The 25795-nt window shown below is 35.8% G+C and overlaps 1 protein-coding gene across 4 annotated transcripts in view; it reads left to right on the top strand.

Moving 5' to 3' along the window:
• Positions 1–23624, top strand: part of LOC127427326 (protein tweety homolog 2-like) — an 88960-nt gene extending 65336 nt beyond the window's left edge. Inside the window, exons 6-15 of one of the 4 annotated variants that reach the window (XM_051674877.1) lie at positions 32–104; positions 8038–8107; positions 8892–8947; positions 10530–10622; positions 13101–13193; positions 13358–13500; positions 14003–14188; positions 15405–15483; positions 15905–15931; positions 20339–23624. In XM_051674877.1, the coding sequence (XP_051530837.1) occupies positions 32–104; positions 8038–8107; positions 8892–8947; positions 10530–10622; positions 13101–13193; positions 13358–13500; positions 14003–14188; positions 15405–15483; positions 15905–15931; positions 20339–20419 (901 nt within the window). In that variant the 3' untranslated portion in view covers positions 20420–23624. Of the gene's footprint in view, positions 1–31; positions 105–8037; positions 8108–8891; positions 8948–10517; positions 10623–13100; positions 13194–13357; positions 13501–14002; positions 14189–15404; positions 15484–15904; positions 15932–20338 lie in introns of all 4 variants that reach the window. The other 3 variants (XM_051674876.1, XM_051674879.1, XM_051674878.1) reach the window with 3 other exon arrangements.
• Positions 23625–25795: the final 2171 nt, after the last annotated feature.

Here is a 25795-nt window from a genome sequence, read left to right as displayed (position 1 = left end):
AAAAAAAGTTTTGTTGTTGTTGTGTGAAAAGGATGATGGTGTTTGGGGTTCTGACTCTGATCCTGAGCTGGGCATCTCTTGGAGCTGATTTGGCCACTGCAGTGGTGAGTAATAGCCAAAACCCCCCCCCCAAAAAAAACAGTAAATCAGTCAGTAATTCTTATCAGATCATTATCAAACAGATGAACAATTCAATACAGTCAATACAGTCAGTTAGAAAAGCTCTAACAAAACTGGCAATGGTCTTGGAGAGTCCTAGAAATACAGTATACTGTAGGCAAAGCCAAAAGTCTGACCATAAAATTAAAATCTATCTTATTTACATCATAAATATGTGCATGGTTCGATAATGCAGTGTTTCTCAACTGGTGGGTCGTGAACCAAAAGTGGGTCACAGGTCGATTCGGACTGGGTCGCGGATAGCAGGGAAAAAACAATGCCATGGTTCTCCCATTGAAATTCTCTTCGGCGGCCACCCAAGTGAAATTTACGGCTGCTGATGCAAATTGAATGATAATCACGCATTAAGCTAAAGGCTTCTCATCTGCACTGCAATATTTTCGTGGTGCGATTAATGCATTCGCATTCCATAACGGAACCAGCTCGCGCTTATGATCAGCTCTGCTCTCTGGCACGCACGCGCAACAACTGGGCTTCCCTCGATGTTGCGGAGCGCAGACCTCAAAACTGATGTGACCCATTTGAATTCTAGTGAGACTTTTCTAGTTTAAAGTGCTATGGAGGAAGTAAAACCTCTCAAAAAGTATATAGGCAGCCACGACATGCCAAACAGCACTAAGGAGGAAAGAGCACTATGCGATAAAATAAAGTTATCATCACCTTCACAAAATTGTTTCACGATTTTACTGTAGTAAAAGTAACTGTGATCTTTTGACAAAAACTTTATTGTTTTATATTAAATAATCTATTAGGTATTAGTTGTAATTAAAATTTCCAAATGTGTTACAGCTACTGTTTTTTCATAAATACTATAATTTATTTTTATTATTATTATTTAAGACTAGCAACATTAACCTAACCATGGTAAGAAGCTATCCATGGTCTTACCTGTGCTTATATGTCATTGCTCTGTAAATATTAGGGCAAGCATATAATAGGGCTTTAAAGTCTGGACATCCAAGACTTGGGGACAAATTAGAAAGTTTTCCTCCTGTGTTATATACAGTATGTTCTGTTGGAATTATGTTTGAAAATAGGAAATAAACTGGATAATAAATATAATTGGCTTATATAAATAGGCTCTTCAATTTTTGAAAGGGGGGAGAACTTTTTGTATCTGTTGTTGTTGACATCAACAACAAAATGTATGTCACTTGATACATGCCCTTATACTTGAAAACCATGAACAAAACAATGAACAAAACAATGTAAGATAAAAGAAAATCCAACCCAGGATACATTAAATACAGGTTACGTTTTTTACTATGGTGGGTCGCCACTTGATGTCCAATGTAAAATCTGGGTCCCGAAGCAAAGCCAGATGAGAACCACTGTGCTTATGCATGTTTTTCCAAAGGGAGAAAAATACTTTACAAAGCATGCATATGCATATAAAGTACATATTTGTGGTAATATAAAATGTAATTTGTTTTTTATAAGCATGCAGTTGAGGCTGGTCACAGCAAGTCCATAGATATTAAAAGCCTGTTTATGTGGCGAAGCATGACAAACAACTGTCAACTGCTGTCTGGTTGCTTGAAGGAGACGATAAACTTCTAATTTATTGCTTTTAATGTGTGTGCGGCTGTGCGCTAGTAGAAACACCATCATTTTTGTATTTACTAGGATTAGACGATGATTCTGTATGTGCAAGTTTTCATTAAACCACATCAGTGAAGGAGGAGGAAATGATGGAGAAATGGCATGTAAAGCCAATGTCGGACTTCTCTTATTTTACAGTTCACACATAGACTCTCCCAATTAACAGGCAACTTTCAATTTTTACAATGTTATGAAAAATATCTTAGTAAAACATTGTTTATATCATGTCTTTAAAAGTCTTTGAAATATGTTTATTTTATTTTTAAATTTTTGAGTGCAAACTGATAAAGATGTTGGCAAATTAAGCTTTCAGGAAGTGTTCACATTTTTGACATTTACTCATATTAAGAAAACCGGACATTTTCACATTTGCACTTACACAATGTAACATTTGGAAATGTTAAACCAAATATTGGTTTTAATGTTCAAGTTAACAAATTGAAATTAGTAACCTATAATCAAATAAAATGTAAATAATAATATTAATAATTATAATAATAATAATAAACATAAATATATTAAGTTCTATTAATTTAATTTGGTTAAATTCAATTTGTTGGAACTGTTTTCAGTTTATTAGAGATTTTTGTCTTTTTTATTTATTAAAATATTATAAATCTATGGAAATGTCAACCTTCCAAGAGAATATAATTAGTCTGATTGGTGAATAACTAGTGTGTGAAGTTGTATTTATTAGTGTGATTATTTTTGCTTATTAATATCCTCATCTTTTTCATTTTCAAACTATTTCTCTTCCTCTCTCTCACTTATTCTTCTACTCATAACTGTAACAGGGTAGTTAATTGCTTGTGCATGCATATAAAGAGGAACCAACAAACCAGTTATATCCCTCAAGTTAACAAACAGTCTGAAACAATCAACAGAGTCAATAAGAGGAGCCAGTAGGCAGTGTTTTGTGTATATATGTGTGCATGTACAGTATGATGAGAGAGAGAGAGAGAGAGAGAGAGGCTGTGTCTCGTTTGGAAGGCTGCATGCTAGGTAGGACACGTCCTTTGAAGGCTGCAGTATACAGAGCATCCTCCTTTAAACAAGCCTTGTTTAAACGAGAGGGCCTTCGTAGGACAAACGGAAACGGAACGTAATATGGTTGCTATGACAGCACACCACTCTTTAACAAGCGCAAGCACTTTGAGTGAGAAGGGAACAAAGTCCCTCTGGAAGGGAATGTATGAGGTACATTTTAGGAGAGTTATAATGATGTAGAGAGAAAAGAAAATAGATTTTACAGGTGTACTTTTAGTCTAATACTGTATTTTAATTATATATTAATATAATTATACATATTATATACTCTGCACCCATCTACTGAGGTACTTCAACTTGGGAATAAACATTCCTTGCTTTTGAACATCATATTTATGGGCAAATTGGCGTAATTTTTTTTAGACATTTCCGTTGAAGCAAAGAATTGTGGGTTGTGAGTGCCCACGAAGGATACACCTCATGCATCCTCCGAATTCCTGTGAAAAAAGGTCGCATTCGAAGGCTGCATTCGAAGTGTCCTACTCGCTTTTCTGAAACGAGACAGTCTCGATGACGTATGCGGCCGACATATGCGACCTCCGGAAGACGCAGACTTCCAAACGAGACACAGCCAGAGAGTTTTCCTCTAGGTTTTGGAAGATATTTTTCTGATTACTAATTTACATGTATTTCTAAATGCTCATGCATTGGAGCATTATGCATTCTTTAGGAGATTCAGACTTGTGTTGTTTGTGTGTGTGTGTGTGTGTGTGTATGTGTGTGTGTGTGTAGGCAGGTTTAAGCGGTTTACGAGGAAATTTTTTAAGGTTACAAACTGGTAATTACAAGGGTTTTATATTAAAAAAGTGGTTTATGAGGACATTTCCAGTGTCCCCATAATTCAAATCGCTTACAAAACATACTAAATTATGTTTTTTATTTTAAATGTAAAAATGCAGAAAGTTTTTTGTGAGGGTTAGTTTTAGGGTTAGGGGTAGGGTTAGGGGATAGAATCTATAGTTCGTATTGTATAAAAATCATTATGTCTATGGAGAGTCCTCATAATGATAGCTGCACCAACAGTGTGTGTGTGTGTTTGTGTGTGTGTGTGTGTAAGAGTGAATTTACTTGGCTGTTTGCCCCCAAAATTGAGCTAAATCTGACAAAACCTCCTTTTGGGGATGTCCTCATTTGGAGAAAATAATTAATAAATAAAGCAAATTAACCTTTTTTAACCTTTTTATTATACCAAAAATGCTAAGTGTTTTATTTTAAGGTTAAAGTAATGCATATTCTGCAGTATGTGTAATTAGGGTACAACGGGACTGAAGGCCCCCAGGGGTAAAAGGTATATTTGATTTAATTTTTTTCCAAAACACTAAATAGTGTCAAAACTACACAGTAACATGGTACTTTCTTAAACACTTGTTTGTCAGTGCACTGCAGAATTTTCTTGAATATGTCGATAGGTTGATTTTGAGGCAATTTGATCTAATTTTTAATTATTTATTTTGTATTTATTATTTGGGGTTAAAATACTGTTGCATGGGCTAAAGGCCCCTATAAAACACATTGTTTTTCTTAAGTGGGTGGAATAGATTTGTCATGAAAAATATTCAAAGTGGGCTCATATTGACTGATGTAATCACAATGGAGATTCATTTGTTTATAGAATACTTGAGATGTTATGAAATGTTAAATATGACTGAAATTAACAGGGAATTGTGCTCCCTTTTCTGTAGTGATTATTTTGAATAAGCATTACCTTAATTTGTTGCTCAAAAAGCATCTTGCTGTCACAAATTTTGCACTATAACTATTGCCACTAAATTTACACAGTATCACTGTAAAGCCCCTTGGCGGTCTTTTACCCCCAAGGTAGTCTCGACACCTCTTTATTGAACTTTAATCAAAACAACCTTCTCTTATAATTTCTTTTCACTCAAATTATGTTGCTCCATCACTATTCAGTAACAATAAATATATATATTTTTTTCATATCTTGATACATTTTGTGACCAGAAAAAGACGATTTTCCTTAAAGTGTGCCTTTAGCCCTGTTTTACCCTACCTTTAGCTTAAAACAATAGCAGTCTATGGTATGTCTGTAAGTAAACATCTCAGGTTAGGTTTACGGGTAGAATTGATAAATTGTTTAATAAGTCGACAACGTGCAAAGTCATGTACAGTAAATGTCTTAAATGTGTTCCTTTGTCTGGGTAAGGTCATAAGCGGTTTAATTATAAATGTAGATTTTTGCTCATTACCCTGATTTCACATTGCATTTAAACAATTTTACAGGCCTATCCAATGCACTCAAAAAATTACTCTTTGGCTCAACTCAATTCAATCATGGATTATGTTTACACATGTTTCAAATGGGTTTTCTTTCATTAAAATTACCATGTAATTTCAACTTAATTACTTCAAGTAGAGGGAACCTAACTGAATGAAGTAAACTCAACAAAATGAAATGAAACTCTTTTAGTAAAATTCCAGCTAGTGACAGGAAATGTTAGCATGCTAAACCCATGCTGGTGGAAAGCACTACTGAATACAACTTGGTCACTATGCTATGGTTAGCACAGCAATTGCTGAATGGATAAAGCAATATGTATAATACTCAAAGTGTACTGGTCCTCAACCTCAAACTACACTCTTCACCATGATTGTCCCCCTTTAAATTCATCTTGCACAAAGATACATAAAACAACACTTAATTTAAGCATTTAATCTCTGTGTCGAGTCCCATGCAAAGCATGCTTGGAATTAGAAACACTCTGCCCAGTTTCAGTTAACCAAACAAAAAATATTCATGTTGTCCCAATGCATATGGATTAAGTAACGCTGACGAGACACTTTTTTTAGTTGAATCAACTCGGTTAATTTAAGTTCCCATGGTTACATGAATATTTGAATAATATGGACCTGGGAAGATTGAGTAAAACTGTCAATAGTGAAAGTTTTTTTGATTATGTTTTTTTTTGTTTTTTGAGTGGATAGGGTACTGCAAATATCATCACCTCCGTATAATAAACATTGTGACTATGAGATTTCCTCACTAATATAGTGAATCCAAAGTGTATATATGTCTAATTTAGTTTACACTAAGGTTGTAAATATTTCCCCTAACAGATGCTCATTAAGAGAGAAATTTATATCTGCTACTTCTTCAGCATCATCAGACACGCTCAGTCCGCTATAATGAACTCCTGCAGGCGTTACACAGATACACACATGATTTGATAAATTATTCATGCTAATGAATAAATGCATAATATAAGGTGCCTCAGGGGTTAAGTTGGACTTGATTTGAATCTTTCTTACTTTGAGACAGGATAAGTGTTGTAATGGTGGCAGATTAACACCTGCACCAAAAAAAAAATTGTTCCTTATCAATTACGATGTGTAGGAAAAGGCTGAATTTCATCTGCACCTGATGGAATTTCAAATGTAGAATGGAACATTATGTTTAGCTATACACTTATCAGCCACAACATTAAAACCACTGACAGGTGAAGTGAATAACATGTATTATCTCGTTACAATGGCACCTGTCAAGGGGTGGGATATATTAGCCAGCAAGTGAACAGTCAGTTCTTGAATTCCATGTGTTGGAAGCAGGAAAAATGGGCAGGCGTAAGGATCTGAGCGACTTTGACAAGGGCCAAATTGTGATGGCTAGATGACTGGGTCAGAGCATCTCCAAAACGGCAGGTCTTGTGGGGTGTTCCCGGCGACAGGGTCATGGGCGCCCAAGGCTCACTGATGCGCTTGGGGAGCGAAGGCTAGCCCATCTGGTCTGATCTCACAGAAGAGCTACTATAGCACAAATTGCTGAAAAACTTAATGCTGGCCATGATAGAAAGGTTTCAGAACACACAGTGCATCACAGCTTGCTGCGTATGGGGCTGCGTAGCTGCAGACCAGTCAGAGTGCCCATGCTGACCCCTGTCCACCGCCGAAAGCACCTACAATGGGCACGTAAGCATCAGGACTGGACCATGGAGCAATAGAAGAAGGTGGCTTGGTCTGATGAAACACGTTTTCTTTTAGATCATGTGGATGGCCAGGTGCGTGTACCTGGAGAAGAGATGGCAGCAGGATGCACCATGGGAAGAAGGCAGGCCGGCAGAGGCAGTGTGATGGTCTGGACAATGTTCTGCTGGGAAACCTTGGGTCCTGGCATTTATGTGGATGTTACTTTGACACGTACCACCTACCTAAAGATTGTTGCAGATCATGTACACCCCTTCATGGCAACGGTATTCCCTGATGGCAGTGGCCTCTTTCAACAGGATAATGCACCCTGCCACACTGCAAAACATTTTCAATGGTTCAATGGAATGGTTTGAGGACCATGACAAAGAGTTCAAGGTGTTGACTTGGCCTCCAAATTCCCCAGATCTCAATCCGATTGAGCATCTATGGGATGTGATGGACCAACAAGTCTGATCCATGGAGGCCTCACCTCAAAACTTACAAGACTTAAAGGGTCTGCTGCTAACGTCTTGGTGCCAGATACCACAGGACACCTTCTGAGGTCTTGTGGAGTCCATGCCTCGACGGGTCAAAGCTGTTTTGGCGGCTTGAGGGGGACCGATATTAGGCAGGTGATTTTAATGTTGTGGCTGATCGGTGTATGTCAAAGAGACTGTACGTGCAAATTTATGTGTAACCAAAATAAAGTTTCCTCTTACTGCCTGAAGATGTTTGTGGTTTTGTGTATGTGTTTGTGTGTGTGTGTGTGTGTGTGTGTGTGTGTGTGTACTGTATCTGCCTGCCTGTCCCCCCCTCTCACCCCCCAAACAGATGTGATCGTTTTATAACATCGCTCCAGCGCCTATTTCCTGTTGCCTGTTTGTGTGAATTATGTGTGATATGCTGTATATGCTGTATGTTCCTTCCTGTCCTACTGAAAGCAATGGTTATTTGGACCCATGTGTTCACAAGCATGTGTGTGTTTGCGCCTGTGTTTATTTCCTACCTGTGTTGATTCATATCCCTTGACCTATGTCCCCAAACTTCCTGCAGTAACAGGATTGTGTTTAGCTGAAATACAATAATGCAGGACACGCCCATCAGATCTAGTAGCATTGAATGTATAAAGTATTTCCAAACAGTATGAAATTGTGTTGTCCCTGAAAATATTTCCCATATTTTTTCTGCATGCTAAACTGGACAGGAGAAAAAAAAAAATAATGAAATTGCTCACCAGCTTTTAAAGACTACTTTTCAATTAATACTTTTGTGTATTTTGGCATCTAGGGCACAAGTGATTTCTGTGTTGCACCCGACAAATTTCTGATGAACCAAACAAAAGATGTAATTAGCTCTGGTGAGTGTATCTTTTATTCTAAGTGTGTGTGAATGTGTATGTCTGTTTTCTTCCACGTGTCACAGTCATGACCGACTCATTTAATCTAATTTTATGTATGGGGATTATGGTTGTTGACTGAACAAATTTGCATGAGCAGCATTTTTAACAGCATCAAGTGCTTGGATCTTTTAAAGGGTTAATCTGGGAGACCTGTAATCCTGCTTCATAATCACTATGACTGAATACAACGGTGAAATGCTCATTCCTGTGATTATGTAACTTAAATCCTGTTTTCAGTCATAATGTGTATTAAAGCCCTGTTCCTTCAGAGCTTGTCAGAAACAAACTCCCTGGTGCTCTAGGACAGACTCCTAGAGGAACATTTGATTGCTCAAAGGATGCTTAACAGAGTTCCATTAAGACTTCCCTTATTTAAATGAATGCTTATTTTACACCAGAAATATTTAAAAAACTGACATTTTTTAAGATCCATTAACAATGCTGTCGGTAAATATTGAAACTGACACCAAGAATCATCACTTCTACTTACCGTGCCAATTAGGCACAGTTACCTGCTGATGCCGATAATCTCAAAAGGCCAAAAATAGGCCTGACCGATATATTGTTCTGTCATGAGCCTCCATTTATATCATTGCTCTCTAGCATTAAACAGTTGTGATGTATAAGGGATCTCCTTTGTGAAATGTGACAAAGGAAGGATCTGGATGATGATCATAATGCTGTTCTCTCTCTCTCTCTCTCTCTCTCTCCCTCTCTCTAATTCTCCTTCTTGTTTTTCTAGATATCGTTCACTATTACCTGTACTGCAGCCAGACCCTTCCCAACCCATTTCAGCAGGTACTATGTTTAATGGGAATTATTAATCATACTTTTCTGTTCTTTTTTCTTTTATCTTCTTTTAACTTTCAAGCTCTGAAATGGTCATACAGTAAAGGCAGCATAAAAGTAATCCATATGACTCGAGTTATTAATCCATGTCTTCTGAAGCGATACGATCGTTTTGGGTGTAGAAACAAAATTGTATCTGCTTATTCACTGCTTATAAAGGCACTACACAAGGTTTTGGAAGAGAGCAAATAAGTACTGGTTCTTTATTCCAAACCCTAGTCCTAGCTATCAGTTAGTATAACTAATTTATCAATCTTCTGCTACTCCTCCTGTATTCCTTCCCTGACTCAGACTCTCTCTCTCGCTCAGTCTGTCTCTCTGCCTCTCTCGGGGTTTCTAGGTCAGGCAGTAAAAGGCCAGTGTCCTACATCTCTACTGCTGCAGTTCAGCTTGAGTTGCTGTAACAGAGTAGCTGTAGACGTTGCTCTCTCAGGATCAATAGAGTACGAATGGAAGCAAAGATGATCATAACACGAGCTAGAACATGACCTTTACACACACACACACACACACACACACACACGCACGCACATACACAGAGATAAGTAGACTGTCATGGTGGGGACTTTTCATCGACTGGTATTGTGTTGATGCTGTAACTATACCTAATTAAACAGACCCACAATTGACAAAAGACCCACAAATGAGATAATTAATATCACTTTATCAGTTTCTAATCATATTTCTCTGTTCTTTTCTTGGTTTCATCTTTAACTTCTCATTGCTATTTATTCAGCCTCTAACAGTCTCTTAATTTTAATCCTTCTGTCACTCATACTAGTTTGATGAATAAATATTAACTGTTTCATTATCTTTATCTTGCTACTCTTGTCTTCTCTTTGTCTCGTTTTGGTCTGGGATGAAGAGGACACATTTATATAGTGAATTGCTTCTATAGATGACTCAATCACACTTTACAGCAAACACAAGGGAGTAAAAATTATATGATCAAAACGGATTAATTAGATCATCAGGTTTGGGATAATTATCCGTGTTTATCTGCAGTGCCAGCTTTCTGATGAGTGTCTGAGTGGAGGTCACAAAGACATCTCTGGGTCCATTTCAACCCAGTATTATATTTTGCAAGGAAATGAAGCCTATTTTTAGGACTAATAGAATACCTTCATTCAATTTCTTGTTTGATTTTGTGATGAAATATGACCACGCCATGTTCTTGGCAATTTTTGTTAGATTTTCCTGTTGGTATTATTATAAAGTCTTTCAGAGTCTTGGATATTTAGGCTCCAGTGTGATGCAGAATTTTTCATTATTATTTATTTATTTTTAATCAGGCTTCAAAGGCACAGAGAAAGACTTTCTGCCATGGTCATTTATTAAAATGGGAGAGTTGAGAGTGATATGATTGCTGTCATTCCTCTATGGTGCAGTTGTTCCCTCTGTTGGTAGAGAGTGTAACTGCTCAAGAATCCCTTTCAGTGTGCACTGAACATGCTGTGTATAGACTGTGTAGCTGTTATGTTTTTCAACCCTTAAACAAAAGGAACTGATCCTGAATTAGTTTGTCTTGCAGTCCCTGACTGTCTTCCAGAGATCGTTGACTACCATGCAGATCCAGATTCAGGGGCTGCTGCAGTTTGCTGTACCTCTCTTCCCCACAGCTGAAGTGAGTGTGTATTTAGAATCAGAGGACTGTCACTGTACAGAGGGAGATAAACTGATCCATTCATTTTAATATGATCTGCAGTACTCCATAGAATCTGTAGAGAATTTTTTCATATGAATGAAGTGAATCTTACAAAAATATGTACAGGTCTCATTGATAGATAGATAGATAGATAGATAGATAGATAGATAGATAGATAGATAGATAGATAGATTGACTGATTGATTTGTTATATTTTGCATTAACAAAATGAAGCCTGTGGCATTATTTTCATGACAAGTACACTTTCACCACAAATTTTCAGAACATAATGCATTTTATTTTATTTTATTTGTTATTTATTTTTTGTAATTCCCATTATTCTCAGTGGTGATTTTCATTATTGCAATACTGTAATTTTAACTATTATTTCGTTTATTTTTTAATTTTAATATAATTATTATTATTATTTAAAACAGTATCAATTAAAGTCAGTAAAACAGCAAATAATATTTTAATTAAATAATTGAAATAATATTTCTTGCATTAAGGTAATTAGAATTAGGTGGGGGACAAGGTGAAATGTTCTTACTGTAATTGTTTTTGAGAATAATAGCACAATGCAAACATATTTGATGTTAATGCTTTTTTTAAGTTAAATTTTAAGCTAAATATAATTTCTTCTTTATATCTTTTTTGGGGGTGAAATATGTTCTGGACTATCTGGATGAGATTCATCCTAATAATAATAATAATAATAATAATAATAATAATAAGTATAGCTGCAAGCAGCAATTACGGGGCCAAGCACAACAACGGCATATAAGGAAGTATCACTGGACATCACTGATTATGACTTTAAGAAAACACCTAAAAACATAGGTAGAAGTGCTTACATTTTAATAAAATTAATAATACATTTTAACCAATAGGTGGTGCTGTCACCAAATTTCTATGGTGAGGTCAGGGTGTGGTCATTATGACACACACAAAGTTTCATGACAATACGGCAACGTGTTGCTGTTACTTTTTGGCGATTTGCCATCAAATTCATTGGAGCGTTATTCGAAAACTGTTTCGTCTAACAAAAAGCTTTTGATTACATTTTGTCATGAGTGTTCATAGATGATACACGATCAATAGAGCAAATCAGACATATGGTCTAGGAGGAGTTCGAAAAGTAGGTGTTCAATTAAATTCAAAATGGAGGACAGGAAGTATGGCCAACATGGCAAATTTGGTATCGCAAATTCGGCATGACCCAAGGAATCTAAAGAGAGCAGTGACAGGACAATAGGCAAAAATAATCAAATGCTATAAGCATTTTTAAATATTTTGTTATAACTTTTGACCACAAGGTGGCACTGGCCCAAAACTTTAAAGGTAGCCTCAGGGCATAGTGCCGATGATGCATACTGAGTTTCGTAACAGTACACCAATGCATTTGTAAAATACAGCATTATATAACAAAATTCTAAATAGGTGACGCCCAAAATGGCCGATATAGAAAAACTGGATATCATTCTACTCGTGATGCCCCATGGAATATAAGGAGACCAGTCAACTATTCAGAAGTCACAAGCAAAAAGAGCCAATTTTCATATCTCCTGACCATTAGGTGGCGCTGTGCCGAAACTGTGCAGGTAACCTCAAGGTATGATGGCTATGACATATACCAAGTTTCGTGTTAATACGGCAAAGTGTTGTGAAGATACAGCCTTACATCCATTTTGACATGCTCACCGTCAAATTCGTTAAAGCATTATTTGAGAACGGTTTGGTCTATCAAAAATCTTTTGATAACTTTGTGTCCCCAGTGTTTCAAGATGGTACATGACAAATTTCATGCAAATTGGATTAACGGTCAAGGAGGAGTTTGAAAAAGTAGGTTTTTCTGAAAATTCAAAATAGCGCAACATCTGATTAGAAAATCTGGTATCCCAAGGAATTAGAGGGGAAAAAACATTTGGACTCTAGGCCTTATGGTTCAAAAGTTATGGACATAAACATAAGTGCAAATTTGTCCAGTTGGTGGCGCTAGAGGGTTTGAGTTAGAGACCCCAAATTTGGGTCAGTAATATTTTAAAGTGTCCTCCATCAGTGTGCCAAATTTCACAACATTTTACTCTACGGTTCTATGAGCTGCCATAAAATTCAAGTCAGAGGAAGAATATTAATAATACGAATACTGACAGATACAATAGGGAATTCCGCACCTTCGGTGCTTGGCCCCTAATAATAATAATAATAATGGTAAATGAAATTAAATATTAAAGTGACAATCAGTATTATTTAATTCATTTTAAAACTGTTTTATAATTGTATTGTACTATAGTATAGTATAATATAGTATAGTTTATCATAAAATATAATAGGTGTTTTTGTCTTTTATGTAATTTTATTTATTTATTTATTTATTTTTTGGGGGGGTGCTATTTATTTCTTTTTTCCTTTGTCAGTGCTGGTGCATTTTATTGCTGTTGTTGCTGTTGTTTTCAGGGGGATTTATTGAGTATTCAGTATCTATTGAATAATTCAGAGGCCAGTTTACACCAGCTCACTGCCTTGCTAGACTGCAGGGGACTCAATAAGGTACTGAGCACACAACACACTTATTTCACCTGTCATTATCTACAACAAATGATGTTACAAGCTTAATGTGATTTCTGTTATTAGCAAAATTATTCTAAATCATTTGTGTGATGTAGCGTGTGATTTAAAAAAAAAATGTGCTCATATTATGTGTGTGTTTGCAGGACTACCTGGACGCTCTGATTGGTGTGTGTTATGATGGTGTGGAGGGGTTACTGTACCTCTGCCTGTTTTCTCTTCTGGCGGCCTGTGCTTTCTCTGTGATGCTGTGTGCCATCCCAAGAGCATGGAGGCAGATCACCAACAGGTGCAAGGACAAAAACATTAATTCACATTGGCGATTGTGCAGTTAACTCTAATCAAACATACCTAAAATGGCTAATTAGGTTCTTTTGGGTTCGGTTGAGAATTACAGGCAGGTGTGTTAGAGTTGAAACTAAACTCTGAAGGAAGGAAGATCTCCAGCCATAGGATTGGTCTAATACAGTATAATGTACTGCATTTTGGCAGCCCAAAATTAAGACAGTCTATTTGGACACTTTCTGGGTGTCCAACTTTAGCAGAGCATGTCCATAGTTAATGTGAAGAGCTACACCCGTGGTTATTCTGCTACCTGTGTAAACTTGAGGGGCATTGACTTCGTCCACATTGGGACCAGCACATTAAGGAACTGAAAAAAAAGGCTCAGACAGTTTTTTACGTAAAGCAATGAAATAAATGCAATTTAAGTTTTACTTAAGTGTCCAAAAGTGTTCAAATATTTATTGGTGCCACCGTATACTAATCCAGTGCTGTTTCTCACTCCACAGAGAAAGGAATTATGATGACATGGATGACGGTGACCCGTTTAACCCTCAGAGTCGGCGGATGACGTCACATCACTCACACCAGGGCAACATGCACAGCTTCTGCAGTTATAGTAGCAGTATGGGAAGCCAAACTAGTCTGCACCCTCCAACACAGACTGTAACCAATGCACCCCTCTCAGAGTATATGTAAGGAATACTCAAACTTAAACAGGTTTCATTGTTTGTCACTTTGTGTGTTTTTCTTTTCTTTTTTTTTTCTTTTTTTGTTGTTGATAGATGGTGTCTGAATTGTGTGACTGATAACCAGAAACAATTTTGTGTGGATCTCTAGGTCACATTTTATCCCAATATAAAAAATAATAATAATAATAATAAAAAAAAAAAATTAAAAAAAATAAATATATATATATATATATATATATATATATATATATATATATATATATATATATATATATATATCTACATGTTTTAAAAAATGCATTTCAAACATTTTAATTAAAAAAATATATAAAAATAATACTATTAAAATATGTTAAATATATAATATTACATATATAAATATATTTATTATTCTTGTTACATGTTTTTATGTTTATTTTTTGTTTGTATATAAGAAATAAAAAATAAATTGAGCTTATTTTAGGACCATTAAGACTTTTGCATTGTGACAATATATTCACTCTAACTTCTCATTATTGTAATGTAACCAGAAGTTTTACTCTTTTGGTTTTTCCAACATTCTCAAAGGTGATTTAAATTAAATTATCATTACTGTGAGACTGTATATTTTACTGTTTGTGTAGTATTTTGTATTTTGAATGTACAGTAAATACTTAAATACTGTAATTTATTGATTTTAATAATTGCCACAAATTAATGACAATAAAACAAATACTGTTATGATGTATCAATACTTTACAATTTACTAATTTTTTTAAATATATATATATATATATATATATATATATATATATATATATATATATATATATATATATATATAAATATATATAGTATCTCACATTGTGGTCATGAGATATAGTTTATTTATTTTTTATTTTTTTATTTTTTTATTATAGTTATAAGAATATGGGGGAAATGTGCTTAATTTTAATAAAAATATTATCACAATGTAAAGAATCACAATGATCCTAAGAACAGGCTTCATTTTTTATGCAACATATAATTTATTATTTCTTTTGATTTTGGGGTAAACAGTGACTCGTGTGATGTGATTGAGGAGAGACATGCATTTTCAATTCTTGTATTAGAATCTTAGTAATAATATATACAGTACATGATATTAAAATATTAGTGATTTATATTAGTTCTAAAATTCTCTATGATTCTCCCGTTCACTTATTTTTTTCTTTTCTTCATTTATGTCTTCTTTTGTTAGGAACCAGTCCGTGCTGTTTGGTGGGAACCCACGATTTGAGAACGTTCCTCTGATCGGGAGAGGGTCTCCTCCTCCATCGGTGCGTTGGGCTCCAGGGGCCAAGTCCTTCTCATGACCACACACACATGCTTACTCACAAAAACTCATTGTCATCACAAAAAAATTACAATGATAAAGACTTGGCATTATTTAAAAACAAAGCCACAGAACAATCATTTTAAAGTCAACATGAATTCAAAAATTCTGTTCTTATTGTGACACGATTGTGTATGAAGTAAATAGGGTCAATTTTGATTCCATGTTGACTTTAAGCTCACTCCATGACTATTTCTTGATTATTTCTTTGTTCTTTTATTGCTAGTGGCTTTTCTGCTGTCTCCTGCTAATAGCTTCTTTTACGTTTTTCTTTGTTTGTTTGTATGTTTCTCTGTCTGTATGTTTCTGTTTTCTTCTTTAAACAACATCAACAACAACAAAAAATAAATATATTCTATTTGGAGCTTTACTCTCAGCAAAATAGAAACCGCGTAAGTTTCCATATAATTTCCGTATGATTATCCCAATCTCTCTGTCCTCTCTTCCTTCCCTCAGTTTTTCATTTATTTCATCCCTTGATTTACCCCATGAATAAATTTTGTCTGGGTAGTTTTCCGTTCTTCACTCTTGGCATGGATCCTCATAGACACACCCATACGTTGTTATGCTCGCTTATATATTTCAGTATATACTCAATTATATACTCACTCTTTCTTTATAGATATTTTGAGCACATCCCCAATAGTGATAAAACTGAGTCCCTTGAGAGTAGTAGTGTTGTTTGGCCACTGGCATGCCTCACAGTCCCTTTGTCAGGTCTGTGGAAGTCCTATAGAATACCATGTTCTATAGAGTCCTTGTCACAGTTTCCTCATGTTTGCATTTGTAGATTAATGATATAGATGTGAAACAGGAGGTTTTGCTACTGCAGTACCAATTTAAAGGAATAGTTTACATCAAAATTAAAATTCTGTCATCATTTACTCACTCTCATTGCTGCTTTCAACTGGTATAGAATGACTTATTTCCTCTGTAAAACACCAAAGGACATATTATATTTTTGAAGAATGTTCACATTGCTCTTTTCATAAAACAAATATATATGGTGACAAAAAAAAAAAAAAAACTGAACAAAAAATATAGAAAACAAAAATGTTTTATATATATTTTAAAATATATTATGTAAGATATATTTTATTAAAAATATAAAAAAAAATAAAAATAATAATATTAAAATAGATTCAACATATTTTTAAATATATTAAATATATTTCAAATATAAAATATATTTGTATGTGTTTTTTTTTTTTTAATGTTTTCCAAGTCCAGGTCTTCTGGAGCTATACAACAGCTTTGTGTGATTGTCGTTATTCACTGAAAATCATTCCCTCCGCCTTAGCTCTAAAATCTAATTTGCGTTCACCAGGACTGTCATCAAATATAGATACATTGATTATTGATTGGCACATTATCTTCTTGATACATTTTTGAGGCATCAATATATTAACATTAGCCAGCATTTAAATTAGAAGCCTAATTAGTGCGCTTTCCAGTTCACTGTCAGTTGGCCTTCCGTTTAATGTAGTCTGGCATTATGGCTTTGGGAGACCACAAGGGGGTGATATAACATTTACTGTACTTAATACTAAAGGACGCTTCTATGCGGTACATGTGGCAGTCCAAAGGTGTGAATCTAGTCACCATACACACAAAAGTTACGAAGGGTTTTGTACTCCTTCAAGAATTAACAAAGTGATGTTGAGTTTTCAGGTTATTGTATGAAACTGGTTTAATTGCACAAACTAAACATTTAGAAATAGCAAAGGTTTATTATGCAATTTCTCTGTATGTAGCCTTGAAAGATACATATATAATGAGTAAAAAATATATGTCCTACGATAATGATTTGGATCGAATTTAATGGAAAACTATGCGTTGCGCTTCATGGCGCTGCAGAATTTTGAGCAGCATCCAGAATTGTATCGACGGTGATTGTTTCTAATTTTAGAACGTGGCATGTCATCGCCAGACGCATGCAATGTGCAACCCCCGTTGTATTGAGAAATATCCATAAAGAGACAAAAGCTATTGTCCAACGATTAGCCCTATTTATACTGTGTCTGAAAAATGCCAATACAGGTCTATAATCATCTGGAACATTTCTGGATTAAAGGTGGAGTAAGCGATTCCTGAGAAAGACTGTTGATATTTGAAATCAACAGCCAAACAAACACACCCCTCCCTTCAGTGCTCCTTCAGAAGCTCCATCCCCCAAATTCATGCACGCGCAATAGTGTTGTGTGGATCGGTCCGATCCACTTTGTTTATTTTCCTATTTACAGAGCCAGGGCTGTGTACAAACACCAGATTTTTTTTCAGCGCACACACAGAACGGACGGCTAGCGTACTGTGAAGAGATATTTTCGGAATTTAACAAAAAGTGTATTGGATGAAAACAACTTACTCCGGGGGCCTGGGTAGCTCAGTGGTAAAGACGCTGGCTACCACCCCTGGAGTTCGCTAGTTTGAATCCGAGGGTGTGCTGAGTGACTCCAGCCAGGTCTCCTAAGCAACCAAATTGGCCCGGTTGCTAGGGAGGTTAGAGTCACATGGGGTAACCTCCTCGTGGTCGCTATAATGTGGTTTGTTCTCGGTGGGGCGTGTGGTGAGTTGAGCGTGGATGCCGCGGTGGATGGCATGAAGCCTCCACATGTGCTATGTCTCCGTGGCGACGCGCTCAACAAGCCATGTGATAAGATGCGTGGGTTGATGGTCTCAGACTTGGAGGCAGCTGGGATTTGTCCTCCGCCACCCGGATTGAGGCAAATCACTACATGACCACGAGGACTTAAAAGCACATTGGGAATTGGGCATTCCAAATTGGGAGAAAAAGGGGAACCCCCCCCCAAAAAAAAATAAAAAATTTACATACTCCACCTTTAACGAAAGGGCATCGACCCCAAGCCTAGCGTTCACAGATGACTAAATATGGCACATGAAGACATGTCGCTGTTGGGCCTCATGTATTCAGATAGAAGACAAAGGCAGGCCTAACACAGTCGTAAAAACATAACTTAAACCCCCACCTTCTAAGTCGTAAATCTTACTGATAAAAATCGCGCCAAAATCAAACAAAGGGAGTCCAAAACAGACTACAGATCCATGAAGCCTTGCCCTCTAAAGGATCGAGCTCTCAACTCCTATTGGATGAGGCACACAACAGAACGTCCCTCAAACATGACATCATCAGGACTTCAAATAATTCTGAAATGCTTCCAAAGTGGCTTCCGGCTACTTCGTTCACCGAATACGGACGTAGCTTTTTGCTGCTCTCCGGTGTAACCTCGTGGCATAAGGAAGTAATGTCCGACTTGAAACTGTAGCCATACAATCTCCATCTCGCTGGACGAGTTGAGATTACTCTGTGTTCAACCGAACACTCTAACGGATCCGAAGGAGACCGCCGAGCAATTCGCATCTTCATCCATTGGCCTACAGAAGTGAAGAGATTAAAGATTTCTCTTCCATCTTCAATCAAGTCGACATTTCTGAGTTCTCCGCCAGCCCGCCGAGAATCAACAGCCGTACCGCCCTCTGAGAATCAACAGCCGTACCGGCCGCCGACAGCGCGAGGAAACGGCTCTCGTCATCACACGAGCCTCAAGAAACCGGGTCAGAGTTAAAGGACGGAGGAAAACACATTCTACCTGTGTCCTCATGCGATTCAAGTAAGAGGTTACGTCTGGGCAGAGATAGAATATTATAGCGTGTTATTCTTGTGTTTCAAGGTTTTTGCTTGTACAGTTTACGGACCACCATGTCCGCTCATTATTAATACTCAGGGTATTAATTATCACGAATTTGTTTTGCTGTATTGTGGTCCAACCAGATTGGACTGTTGTGCATTTTCGCCATCGCGGGTGAGACAGCAACTGAGTTCATCCATTAAAGAGTCAAATAACAAGGGACTTTTACGAGCCCCGCTTGTAGAACCGCGTCTCTGAGTAATGAACGCGGCTGCTTTATCTCCAGCTATCGCGAAATCAGCTTTCGTGCTGTCACTTAATAATCTCTCTCTCTCTCTCTCTCACTAACCACACTGACACACACACACTGATACACACACATCTTATGTGTTATAGGATTCTTTTTATTTCCATATCTAATCATATCACTGTTTAGTTTGTAGTTGTAAGTCGGAAGTTTATTGACTGCATTGTATTAATTATTAATTATTACTGCATAAATAAACTTTGTTTATATTACAAAGAGAAGTGTTTTGGTTTGTTTTGCATACGCCTGTGTGATGATTCTCATCAATGTTCTATTGATTTTAATAATTAATAATAATCTTTGATAATTATTAATTATTGCTAATAACCAAACTTGCTCCTAAATGTAGCACACTACATTTACTGGAGTCCTATATGAGGTTTTAATGAGTTAGATCCAATTAATTAATTTAAATATTGATTAATAACTACAGAAATAATTATTAATTATTTCTGATAGTAACACTGATCTAAACAACCAGTAAAGCCCTACATCGCACCAGGTTTGATGTTAATGATGCCAAACACCATTGGTTCTTTGTGAAAGAAAAAAAAATAACATCGTATGTGTTTGGAACAACGTAAGGGAGAGTACATGATGATGTAAATTTCATGTTTGGTTGAAGTGTTCCTTTAAGTATTGACGTTTACTAAAGAGTATGGCCCCATTTCTTGCCATTTTATAATCCTTTAGATAGTTAAACTTGTCTTGGTGTTATAAATGGCAAAAACACTTGCAGTTCATATCAAGTGTGCTTCATTTTCATTTCACTTTTGAAAAAACAATGATCCTTGTTTGTCTGTATATGCTGTCAATTTTGACTCTCATGTTACTGTTCTCCACAGTACACTCCAACCATGAGAGCCACCTACCTCTCCATGACTGAAGACCAGATCAGACACTTTGGGGAGGATTTCCGGGCATAGAACTGATCTCCTTTCCTCTGTCCTGTATATTTTCCCCTGGTGTGATTTTTCTTGTTTACATTGGGAATAAGGACACAATGAGAACTGTCACGCCAGCATGTGTGTGCACCCTTCTGTGTGTGTTACTGTAACTCAGCAGACCACAATCTGAGATGAGAATGTCATTATAAGAACTTGTGTGTGTGTCTGCAAGGGTGCTTGCATGTATGTGTGTGTTTGTCAATAATACTGATGGTGCAGTGCATCTTTTTCCTCACTACTGACACATGTAGGTGAGGTGCTGAAATATCCTTTCTGTAACCAGTTTTACTTGTAGTGTCTTTCGTCTAAAAGACAAATAGTCTTCCCTATTGCCTTTTTTAAAATACAGAAGCTGATCGGTGTGGGTAACACATTTTTTTTTGCATAGAAAATTTAGCACAATTTTCCTGACCTGAGTACATAACCTTAAAAATGTTGCCCATGTGTCATATTAAACATCATGTACATAAAACAAATGCATTGGACAAATTGCAGACACTGGTTGAAGTATTAATATTCTGTCCATTTGGCATTTAGTCCTACTGATCTCATGAAAAATGCGTGATGGTGGCAACATTTTTGCAAAATGATATTATGTGGTTCCTTATCGCATGGCGTGGCAGTTCCAAAGGACATATTATATACAGTTCCGAGGTGAAATGTCCACTGACTGGCATTAAAAGCAAGTAAAAGTTTCGCCCAATTTTGGTGCTTCTGTGAAACTTTTGGCTCATGTGTCAACTTTTGTGCTCTCCAGGACTCATATCCTGGTCCTCTGCATCACAAATGCAACACTCCATCAGTGTTTGAACAAGCTTGCACTGTAAATGTAGTTGAATATGTAATGCAAATGTTAAAATGGCTTTCAAGTCATGTCCTCTAAACCTTATTCACGCTAGCGCCATCTTTGATTTTTAATGGGAATGACAACGAGGCTGTGAGGGATAGACTTACCATCTCTTCAATGGCACACACTGTATAAAGCTGTAAAAAGCTCCATGATCACATCTGATTTTCCACAAATCATGTTGACTAGAGTTTTTTGTCTACTGAATGTCCATAGAAAGATATTTTTAAAATGTTTTGTCCGTGGAACAATCCAGAAACACTTTAAAATGCAGTACAGTCCATTGAAGAGACTGAACATCTATTCCTCACAGCCTCATTGTCATTCCTATTAAAAATCTAATAAAAAAAACATGGCGCTGCTGTGAATAAGGTCTATAGTAAAAGTGTTTTGATGTCATAAGAAAGCATTGTGTGAGGAACAGGGCGAAAATTAAGTGTTAAAGGAGCAATATGTAACATTGACATCAAGTGTTTAAAATGGGTGCTGCAGTCCAAATTCAAAATATTGGAGAGAGTTGTCTCCCCCGCCGCCTCCTCCCCAGAATCGAAGCTCAAGCAGGTTGCCAGGTTGAGGACACGCAACAGGAACGAGCAAACTGACAATCGCAAGCAACGAGCCTTACACTGTAAGTTGATCACCTAATGTATAAGTTTGCAATGTTTTTATTGTATGCAAATTATAAACCAGCTCATGTGGATTTTTTTATAACTCTGTCAATGTTAGCTAGATGTATTGCTGGCTTTCATGGCTGCAGCGCACTGTGTTTGCCTGCTAACTTGTTTCAAATCTGGCAACAAGGGATGTCGAAATACTATTGGGAAATGGGTTGTGGGCGGGGTCACACAGGCCAAAATACAAACAGAAATTAGAAGCACCTCTAGTATTCCTTTCACCAGGAAACTGCCTTGAAATGTCCACAAGCTACGTAAAAGTAATTTTGCAAAAATGTAGGTTTAGTAACGTGTTTCTATGAGACCAGGTTGCATATAGTGTACAGTGTTTCTAGTGCCAACATAATTCAACTTAAAAGTAGGTCTGTTAGTTACTTTTTTTAAGCAACTAATGCTCATGACAAGGTGTCTGACTTTTTTTCTTTTTTTAAAGCTACTGTGCAGTTCAAACTGAATGACTATGTCATAATTTTTATGATGTCTATCGGAACGTACACAAATTTATTTCTCTCATTTAAAGTGAAGCCTTTTTTTGCGCTCAAGAATGGAAGCATGTTTTGTTCCTGGTAAAGACTGCATGAAAACACTCAACAAGCACACTTTTCTTTTCCTGTTATGACATATTTTCTATTTAAACAGGAAGTTGGGGCGGGACATATCAAAGCTGCCTTTTCTAAAATAGCTAATAGGCTTTAGTTAATGTCACAGCTGAGGGACATTCTCATTTTACAGAGCATTTATGAGACAAAGAATTTGAATATGACACTGAGTCCAAGATGAGTCATCAAAATTTGTGGTCCATTTGGTTCCTGGAAGAGAAAGACTGTATACTTTATAAGTGCGTTTATAAAGTTTTTATTTTATTTATTTTTTAATCAATTTTCAGGAGTATACTAGCATTTAGATGGCCATAAAGCCACCAGACATGAACTAAAATCCACAAAAGTCAGTTTGGATTTCATGGGGTCTTTTAACCCTTTGGATTTATTGCCTTTCATTTCTTTATTCACTGAATGGCCAAACTGAAAACAGTTCTGCAGTAGTAGAGCTTAGTGAATATCAGGGATGGGATATGGAGGAAAAAAAAATACTTTTTATAGTATTTTTTTATGCAGTATTTTGAAGCACAAACTGATCACTTGAGGTTTAAAGTGATGTAATACAATTTTTGTCACATGCTCCTACAATTGTCTTTCAAATGATGTATTTCTCAATACATACATAAGAGACACCTGCCAAATGAGGGGTCATTTTACCTGGATTTAAAATGACAAACCTTCTTACAGATTGAGTGGGTAAGCAAAAGCATATCATCCAGGGAGCACATTGAGCCAATTTCTTCCCATGCATGATTGCTTAGAATATTTTGTATTAACCTGACCAGATGTAAATAACATGTATGATGACATATGTTGTGTGTGTGATTTTATTTGCATTTCTTTGTTCAATCCATTCTTGTGTGCCTCAGTTTTTTTTATTTTATTTTTTTATAATAAAGTCAGCTACTTGGACAGGCGACAGTATGTCCTCATCTGAGGTCAGAATAGTTGTGTAATTCAAATTTTCAAGATTGATTTTAATACATGTTTTGACTGATTTTAATACTCTGGGTGAATAGCACTGAAATATGGTCAATAATAAAACAATTTCGTGTTGAATTCAACTTTAGTGTGAGTTATGTTTATTTATTTATTTATTTATTATTTATTTTTTGAGTGTGTAATAGAGAAAACAGTGTCTCCTTTAGTGAATAAGATGAAATGAACTCTTAGGTGAGACTGGGGCAAGTTGTCACTTTTCATTCTCATGCTGTCAATTTATGTACGTACATACTTTAAAGTCTTGTCTACAAAAAAAAAAAAAAAAAACTAGAACATTTCCACTATTATTACTCAGGGGTAAAACAACAACAACAACAACAAAACATTTCTCTTAACATGTAGATCTTTTGTGCATGGGTATGCTGTCACACAATATGAAATAAGCTGTCACAGTGGGACTGGGGCATTAAATAGACTATTAGCCTATAGGCTTTTCAGCTAAATGTATACGTTAAAACAATTATGAAAGACAGAACGATTCATGAAATCACATATATCTAAAATGTACTGTAAAAATAAAAGATTAAATGTACAAAATTACAACATATAAGACACATGTGATAGCTTGCCCCTACCAAACATTTTTGGGAAAAATGCCTTTATCTTCATTATATTGTTGAGCCATGCCTCATATTATGGAATTCGCGGAGTGCCAGTTAAAAAAAATAAATAATAATAATTAATAAAAAAAAAAAAAATAGCTTTATACACATTAAATACAAACTGTACAGTGACATTAAAGTGCTTTAAGCATTATTGCTACTTTTATCACATACCTCTATTACAGTTGTAGTCTGGGTGTTATGAGTTTAACATTCTTTAAAGAATTTAGTTTAATTGTATCAGACTCATTTGTTTTTAAATTTAATTGACACAGATAATGGAAACTAACATGTCATAGATGTTTGAGGTAAAATGTCAAAGATTCAGGCTAACCTGTTCTGAAAAAAAAAAAAAAAGAGCAAAAATCAACAAGTGTTTTACCCCTGCTCACTTTTACGGCTTGAAATGTGTGAAATGAAGCCATGTCACTTGAAATACATCACTTTTTTTGAAATTCTTACATCTCCTTTGAGTGGCATGTGGGAGAGGGGGTGTGTCTGAAAACTGAGTCGAACGTTCATTGGTTGCTCCCACAAGTCAACTGTCCAATGGCATTTTTAAACTCGATTGTCAATTGGAGAAAGAAAAGCAATTGACAAATAATAATAAAAAAAAGCCAAAGTAAACTGAAAAAGAAAAGCCAATGGAAAATAGATGAAGAAAAGCAATTGCCAAATGCTTTTTTAAAATGCAATTTAAAAGGTGCATTTAAAAATGACTTATTAATGTGTTATTTTATTGATACATTATTAATTACAATATAATATAAAAATATAATTACATTTTTAAACGTGAATTAAATAAACACGTTTAAATGTGTCTATTTATTTGTTGACTTATAAAATTGTTTTATTTATACATGTTTTTATTTTCAAATGAATAGACTGCCAATTTATTTCATCATTCTTTTTTTAACTGGCACTCTGCGGCTTCCATATCATATGTGTTCACTTGTTTATCCATCAGCTATATGGAGTTATATGTGTGCCACAATTCTGCTTGCACAAAATAATATTTTGAGCGCGCAATATGATATTGTGAGCACACAAAAATGTTCTGCACATGCAAGATGATATTTTGCACACGTGTTTTGTAAAGCAATGTATCTTCTTGCAAAGATGAATTCACTTTAAGCAAACATTAATCAATTTTCAGTTGAATAAAGTTTATTTGAATGTGAATTTGCACAGAATTCTGAAATTTACGTAACTCCACTGTTTTTTTGCGTGTGCAAGAAATGGAAGAAAAGGAAAAGTGGCTAATTATGTTGCCTGTCATAGTTTGGGGTAAATTAAATGTGCAGTATATTGAACCTCAATTGTTGAGACTGCAAAAAGTTAAAAAAAAAAATAATAAAAAAATAGAAATAAATCCTTAGCATTGCATGATCCCAGGCTACTATATTTGGAAAAACATACAATACAGTAAGTTAAGCCTTACAGTACAGTATTCCTAGTATGACTATAATCCATGGAGTAAATATGTAATGTATGTAATGATAACTAGTATATAAAATGTGTACTGAACTTGGATCATTGTGCCTGTTGGCTCTTCTGCTACATTTACACTGAGATGTTCATAGTTGCTGTAGCTACCTCAACTGTCCAGTCGCATAGCACTTGTAAGCAGC

Source organism: Myxocyprinus asiaticus, chromosome 36 (genome assembly GCF_019703515.2).
Source record: "Myxocyprinus asiaticus isolate MX2 ecotype Aquarium Trade chromosome 36, UBuf_Myxa_2, whole genome shotgun sequence".
Taxonomy (NCBI): Eukaryota; Metazoa; Chordata; class Actinopteri; order Cypriniformes; family Catostomidae; genus Myxocyprinus; species Myxocyprinus asiaticus.
This window is presented reverse-complemented; position numbering and strand designations above follow the sequence as displayed.